The sequence below is a fragment of the Vitis riparia genome, chromosome 14 (assembly GCF_004353265.1).
Source record: "Vitis riparia cultivar Riparia Gloire de Montpellier isolate 1030 chromosome 14, EGFV_Vit.rip_1.0, whole genome shotgun sequence".
Taxonomy (NCBI): domain Eukaryota; kingdom Viridiplantae; phylum Streptophyta; class Magnoliopsida; order Vitales; family Vitaceae; genus Vitis; species Vitis riparia.
Window position 1 is genome coordinate 4,330,198 of NC_048444.1, and position 8,270 is coordinate 4,338,467.

The 8,270-nt window shown below is 38.4% G+C and overlaps 1 protein-coding gene across 1 annotated transcript; it reads right to left on the reverse strand.

Annotated features, from left to right (window-relative positions):
* Positions 1-4,051: 4,051 nt before the first annotated feature.
* Positions 4,052-7,646, reverse strand: LOC117931096 (receptor-like protein EIX2). Its single transcript, XM_034851963.1, has one exon. The coding sequence runs from the start codon at positions 7,559-7,561 to the stop codon at positions 4,526-4,528; it is 3,036 nt and encodes a 1,011-aa protein (XP_034707854.1). The 5' UTR covers positions 7,562-7,646; the 3' UTR covers positions 4,052-4,525.
* Between the last annotated feature and the right edge of the window lie 624 nt (positions 7,647-8,270).

An 8,270-nucleotide genomic window follows, 5' to 3' on the forward strand; every position in this document is an offset into this window, starting at 1 on the left:
TCAAACACAAAGAATACATGGAGTCGGGCTATGCTGATGGCTCTCAACGTAAAGAATAAGCTCAGATTCATGGATGACACTCTTTCGCAGCCCATAACCGATGACCCTACAGCCGGAATCTGGTCTCAATGCAACAACATGGTCACATTTTGGCTCCTTAACGTTGTCTCAAAAGAGATAGTTGATAGTCTTCTCTATCTCGAGAGTGCCCATGCTGTTTGGGCAGATTTGCATGAACACTTCCATCAGAGCAATGCTCCATGAATTTTCCAAATCAAGCAACAACTACATGGTCTCTCACAAGGTTTGCTCGATGTTAATACCTATTATACTCGATTGAAAATTCTTTGGGATGAACTAAAAAACTATCAACCAGTTCTCGTCTGCCACTGTGGAGGTATGAAAGCTTGGATGGATTGTCAACAACAGGAGTATGTGATGCAATTTTTAATGGGTTTGAATGAATCTTATGCTAGCACAAGAGGCCAAATTTTGATGCTTGATCTGCTCCCTCCTGTGGCGAAAGTATTCAATCTTGTTGTTAAAGAAGAACGCCAATGGTCTATTTGATCTAGGTCCTCTGCTCCATCGGATTCCATGGCATTCAATGCCTCTTCTCCGGCTCTTTCTGTAGCTACTGTATCATCTCACAACAAGCCTAGACGTGAATGCCCAATTTGCACCCATTGTGGGCTCATAGGGCATACAGTAGATAGGTGTTATAAATTGCATGGGTTTCCACCAGGTTATAAGCCCAAAGGGAAAGCCCAAACACAAATGGCCGAGACGAGCCCCCTTCAATCCCAATCTACTTCACCAAGCTCCTTTACTGAGCCATTGAAGGGCATTCATTATTTCCCTTTTGCTGCTGCTGCTACAGTGGGATCTTCCCCACCACTAGTCTCTCTCTCATCGGATCAAGTTCAACAACTCATTGCCTACCTTAGCACTCACCTTCAACAGCAAACTATTGACCCATTTGAGTCTCCATCGACATCAGCACCTTCAATTTCTCAAATCTATGGTAACAATTGTTCTACTCAATTTTTTTCTTATCCTTTTGTTCCTTCCGATGCTTGGGTGATTGGCATAGGGGCCACCCACCATGTCTGTTGCAATATTTCTCTATTTTCTCATTCTAGACTGGTTCATAATACCACAGTCACTCTTCCTAATGGTCATGTTGTTGCAATCAATCGTGTAGGTTCTGTGAGGTTGTCTGATACTTTGAACTTGGATAATGTCTTGTTTGTCCCCATGTTCACTTTCAATCTTCTCAGCATTAGTACTCTTACTCTTGGCCATAATTGTAGTGTTAATTTCCTTTCAAATTCATGTGTCATTCAAGACCTCACTCGGGGATTGACGATTAAGAAAGGTAAAAGACGAAAGAACCTTTATTTTCTAGAATCGGGGAATGAATTTTGTAATTCTGTAATGTTGAAAAGTGATATTTGGCATTTTCGCCTTAGACATCCATCTCATGTAAAAATTCAAATTCTTCACAATGAATTACATATTCCCAATTCTTTATCCCATTTGTTTTCTCACTGTAAAATTTGTCATATGGCCAAGCAAAAATGTTTACCTTTTGTTTCACATAATAATATGTCAACTAATCCTTTTGATCTAGTTCACATTGACATTTGGGGACCATTTAATGTACGTACAACGGGTGGACACAGATATTACCTCACCATTGTTGATGACTGCACACGTGCTACTTGGGTATATCTTTTTGTGCTAAAGCTAATGTCCTCACTGTCTTTCCTGAATTTTTCAATTTGACTTCTACTCAATATAACACTACAATTAAATCTGTCCATTTCGATAATGCCCCTGAATTAGCTTTCCATGATTTTTTTCGTACCAAGGGTGTTATTCCTTATCATTCTTGTGTTGCTACACCTGAACAAAACTCAATTTTAGAGCGTAAACATCAACACATACTTAATGTGGCACGAGCCTTATTGTTTCAATCTTGTGTTCCTCTTTGTTATTGGGGTGATTGTGTTTTGACAGCTATTTATTTAATCAATCGTACACCCTCTCCATTACTATCCAATAAAACCCCATTTGAGCTGTTGAATAACAACAAACCCACCTACAACCATCTTCGCATTTTTGGGTGTCTATGTTATGCTTCCACGCTTTCTAACCAACGTACAAAGTTTGCCCCTTGTGCTCGAGCTTCTGTTTTTCTTGGCTATCCTTTTGGTTATAAGGGTTACAAGTTACTTGACTTAGAAAGCAATAAGATCTATATTTCTCGGAATGCCATTTTTCATGAATCACTCTTTTCGTTTGCTCATTCTGCTGTGAGGAGCGATGTTGTTGATTTGTTTAATGATCGTGTCCTTCCTAAGCCAATTCAGTCCATCTCCGAGCCTTCTTGCAGTCAAACCCACATGTCTTCTTCCCATAGTCCAAAGTGCATTTTCTCACCAGCCCCAATTCAAACAGCCTTACGTCCACGTCGTGTCACCACAAAACCAACTTACTTGTCTGATTATCATTGTTACCTCACTAAACACGTTTCTTCTAAGCCTTCTCTATATCCTATTTCCTCTTGCTTGAGTTACCACAAGCTTTACAGGCCATACCATGAATTTGTTCTTGCCATTTGTTCTCAAACTGAACCAACATCATTCTTTTAGGCCATTGAGTCTCAAGTGTGGCGCGATGCTATGAATATTGAATTGCAGACATTGGAAAGTAATGACACTTGGTCCATTTGCTCTCTTCCCATTGGCAAACAAGCGGTTGGTTGTAAATGGGTGTACAAAGTCAAGTTTCGAGCTGATGGCACTGTGGATAGGTACAAAGCACGCCTTGTGGCTAAGGGATTTACACAACAAGAAGGTATTGATTATCTTGATACCTTCTCTCTTGTTGCCAAGATAGTTACTGTTAAAATGTTGCTTTCTTTAGCTACAATTCATGGCTGGTCTCTCACTTAACTTGATGTCACTAATGCATTCCTTCATGGTGACCTTATGGAGGAAGTTTACATGAGTCTTCCCCTAGATACACTTGCCATGAGGGGGAACATTTGCTTCCTAATGCTGTGTGCAGGCTGCATAAGTCTATCTATGGCTCGAAACAGGCCTCCCATCAATGGTTTCACAAGTTCTCTAATGCTCTCTTATCAGAAGGTTTTGTTCAATCAACCAGTGATCACACCTTGTTCACAAAACATCAAGATACTTCTTTCTTAGCTCTTTTGATCTACATTGATGGCATCATTATTGCTAGTAATGATCAACTTGCTGTGGATACTTTAAAGCATGCCCTCAACTGCAAGTTTAAGATGAAGGACTTGGGGCCACTCAGATATTTTCTAGGCTTAGAAGTGGCTTGATCTACTGCTGGTATCTCTATTTGTCAACGCAAGTATGCGTTGGAATTGCTCTCAGACAATGGACATTTGGGTTGCAAACCTGCCACCATTCCCATGGATCCTAATTTGAAACTATCTCAAGATGATGATGACTTGATTGAAGATCCTACCAGCTATAGGCGACTCATTGGTAAGCTACTATATCTTACTATTACTCAAAAAGTACTAAGGGAAAAAAACCATTTTCCTTGAGTTATATTTGAAATAAAAAATATTTAAAAAAATTATTTCATTATTTTTACTATAGAAATAAATAAATGAAGTCAAATACAATTAATTAGAAATTTATATATTTTTAAATTATTTACTTTTTGTATAAAATGGTTGATATAAGTGAAATGAGTTAAAAGTAATACATAAAAATAATTTATTTACTTTAAATTTGTATTGTAATTTCTTTTACTTTTTCTTTCTTTCTTTTCCACTATTTTCTTTCTCTTACATTTTTATTCAAATATCTCAATAACTAAACATGGTCTAAAACATAATGGATGACAATTGAAAAGAAAATTTTTATATAAATCATCTAATTTGAAATGTGATTTTAACCATGAATTTATCTCCTTTTTTTATTTTAAAAGATTTTCCAAATATTTGTCCGTCCATTTATTTAATGCAAAAATAAAAATAAAAAAGAGTTTTACATGAGCCTGGTGAAACTTCAGACTTTACAGAACCTCTGAATCTTGTCCGACAAATCAGAATGGCAGCTCACCACCAGAAAAATACATACACAGTCCATCACATAAGTATGATATCATCAGGGTTAAGTATGATTTAGCAGTAATAGTTATTAGCTCTCTGGGTATCATACATAGTTGATAGCATATATCACAGTTTAGCCACAAAAATTTGCGAAGCATATAAGATTGTATATTGATGCAAGGTAGTAATCCACTTCTCCCACTGTTCAGCAAAGTTATCAGATTGCCTAGCAGGGGGCTAAGGTTCTGCTACTTCACTAAATCAAACGGAAGAAAAACCTGTAGAAGAAGAAGAAAAAGAAGAAGAATACCACAGATGCAAGCAGATATACCAGTCTATCAAGGTTGGAAGCACATGAAGCAAATCACTGACACATAGAGACTGTTATTTTAGCTAGAAAGCTTGTTGATGGATATCTGTTCAAGTTCGATGATGTTTTCTTTCCCATTTGCATTTCTTTTGCAGACGTGCAACATTCACTGTGATAACCACCATCACTCTATCTTTCATCTCATCCAGGAACCGGAAGTAGGCTCGCCTCCAAGACCTATTTATTATCAAAGGGCCAAAAACTCCCCAAAATCCCACTACAAATCCAGGCCCCATGCTCATGTAGAACCACTTCATTTCAAACGCATCTTCATGTTCATCGTCATGATCTTCATTATCCACACCTGAAGAATCAGTAGTAGCCTCATCATCGCCTGGGCACTTCATTGCCAGAGGATCCCCACAGAGTGCAAGGTTATTCCTGTATATGGACGGGTCATTGAAGGTTTGGAACTGGTTGCTTGTTGGAATTTTACCAGATAGTCTGTTGTAAGATAGGTTCAAGTGATTCAAGGAAGTCATAGAAACCATGCTTGGTGGAATCAGGCCAGAGAGCTGGTTTCTTGAGAGGTCCAGAGTTTCTAATTGACTTAAGCTCCCAACGTCCTCTGGTATATTTCCTGTCAAATGGTTTCTCGACAAGTTCAAGGTGCCAAGTCTTGAAAGATTTCTTAGTTCAGGCAACTTCCCCGATATATTATTGTCTGAAAGATCAATGCTATTCACGAGATACAGAGTATTCTGATATATGAGTTCTCTTCCTTTCATCACAACTGACAATTGGCCCTCGTATCGCTCACTGCTGATTTCAGTAGCCATGCCACTCAAATTTCCCAAACAAGAAGGAACGGATCCTGACAGATTATTATGTGCGAGGTCCAATATATGAAGATGGGAAAGACTGCACACTTGGGAGGGAATGTTTCCATCAAACAAGTTTGATCGCAGGCGTAGAATCAACAACGATTGCATCTCTCCTATCCATGACGGAAGGTTTCCTGATAATCTATTATCGCCAAGGTCAAAACTATCCATGTCCTTGCAATTCTGCAGTGAAGAAGGAATTTCCCCTGAAAGTTTGTTGCCACTCAGTATCAAGAACATAAGTGAATTCAGGGTGCTCATTGAGCTAGGGATCTCACCAGATAGGCTGTTATTTGCCATATCAACAATGTACAAATCTGGTTTATCATTCCAAATCAAAGGAATTTCACCAGATAAATGATTATTTGAGAGAACCAGACTTGTCAAACCCGTAATCTTACCTAGAGACAAGGGAATGGTACCATTTAGAGAGTTCCAAGAGACATCAAAATTTGTCAACCACGGCATGGTTTTGCCAACATTCCGAGGTATTGGTCCAGAAAAGAAATTGTCTCTCAAATACAATGAACTCAGGTTAGAAGAAAAGTGTGGGAAAGGACCGTGAAAGCGGTTGGAGCTCAAATCCACAACAGCATTTTCGGGAAATTTCAATGAATTTGGGACCCTCCCACTCAATTGATTATTGGCAACATCCAGTAGCTCGAGCTGCAAGTCTAACTTCCAAAACCAATCAGGTATCGTGTCTGAAATCCTAGCATTGTTGAGCACTATCGTCTTCAGCTGGTTTTGGGTTCTCAGCCATGCAGGAAATTTGGGACCTAGTTGGCACGTTCTGAGTTCCAGGTAATTGAGTTTAAAAGGAGGAATCCATTTAGAATTCACATTGAAGACCAAGGTGATATTTGGAGATGACTTCTTGATTGCCAACTCAGTTAAGCTTGTGAGATTGGAGAAATGAGACTCAGTCACAACACCAACCCATGGATTCTCTGACAGATCCGCTGCAACCAATGCTGAGAGTTGGCCCACACTCTCTGGAATTATCCCATTCATTTGATTTTCAGAGATGTAGAATTCTTGCAAGGACGACAAATTTCCAATGGTGTTTGGAATTGACCCCACAAATGAGTTGCCCCACAGATGAAGAGACTTTAGGTTCTTCAGGTGTCCCAAAGAATTAGGAAGAAACCCATCCAGTTTATAATTGAACCCCAAATCCAGAGACTCTAAGCTACTACTGTTGACACACTCGGACAACCCATCTATCAATTCAGTTATCTCTCCACTAATACTGTTGAAAGATAGTTTGAGAGTTCGCAAGTTGCAAAGCTTTCCTAAGTTTCTTGGTAAGTGACCTCCAATCAATATATTAAAAGACAAATCAATGTGTTCAAGGGAAATCAAGAAACCAAATCTATCAGGAACACTGCCTTGAAGACTGTTGGAGTTGAGATCAAGGTATGCAAGACTACTAAAGTTGAACAACCAGTGAGGTATCGACGAATTGAAGCCATTGTTGGAGAGATCGAGCACCGAAAGTGAGGTGACATTACCAAATGGAAGAGAGAGATCAGGAAGGGAAGACAGGCCACATCCAGGTAAGCGTAGTTCCAAGAGTGAAGAAAGGGAGTTAACAGCTCGATGCCAATAAGCTGCAGCCTTGCTAAAATCTATATTTCCCAAATTAAGGTGTCTCAGAGAAGAAAGACCTGATAACCAGTGCAGGTCATTCTCAACTGATTCAAGAGAATAAGAGTTGAGATCAAGATAGAGCAAGCTAGAAAGGTTCCCTAGGTGGGGTGGGATAGTTCCACCGAAGGATGCACCTGAGAGATTGAGATATCTCAACCTCTTGAATGATCCAATGAACTTGGGGATTTTGAGTCCTCCAAAATTGTTCATGCTCAAGTCCAAGTACCTCAAATCTTTCAAATCAGGTAAAGAATGACTTATCTCGCCGCCAAATGCATGAGCTGCTCCATAGTCATCCGTCGCTTCATTGTCGGGGTCCGGACTTCTAGCATACTGGTTGCGGAGTTTGAGCTTGATGACTCGACGTGGCCTTGAGCTGCACACCACACCACTCCATCTACAGCAATCCAGGCCAACCCAGGAAGAGAGCCTGCCGGAAGGATCAGTAAGACCTTGTTTGAAATTAACAAGGGCTTTTCTCTCAATTTCAGTGCAGCTGGCATTGAGAACGCCATTGCAGGAACCAAGTTTAACAGTTTCAAGATGGAGAAAAGTGGAGGAGAGGAAAATAAGCAGAAGGAAATGAATGGAGGCATTGATATCAGCCATGTACGATGATATTGCAGCCAGAAGTTCTATGTATGGACTCCACAAAATAATGATAAAATGCTTTTTGTAAGCCAGTTGAGATCATGTGTGGAGGTTTAGATATAAATACCATTCATCCCCTCGGCAAAAAATCCCCCTCTCTATCATTACTCATGATGAAATAAAATTCAATTAATTATTCAGAAAGTAAAATTCTTCATATGGATATAAATATTATTTGACATTTAGTCTTCACTTAAAATATTAATATTGACATATCTCAAAAAGCACGCTATGATAAATAAAAAAGGAAGAGAACATTTTCTAAGCATTAGCCATTATGACTACATTTGGGTCTTCAAATTTTATGTCATGTATTAAGATATTATCTTCCAAGGAACCTTATAAAAGAATTTTTAATTTATAATACGACTTTCATTAGGCATTTATAATACTTTCGTTAGGCCATTTTACAAAGAATTAATTAATATTTTAATGTAAATTTATTTTTAATAGTTTGTTATATAATAAAAATTGATTTTTGAATAAAGAATTTATTTATATCTAATTGAAGAATCACTTCAAATATTTTGATATATTTTAATTTTTCTATTGACATATGTTTGGATGGAAATCGCTTCATGATTAACCTCTCTAAATCACCTCTAACAACCTCAATACTTAATATCAAATTTAAATATTTGTACTATCAATAAACCACTAATTAAAT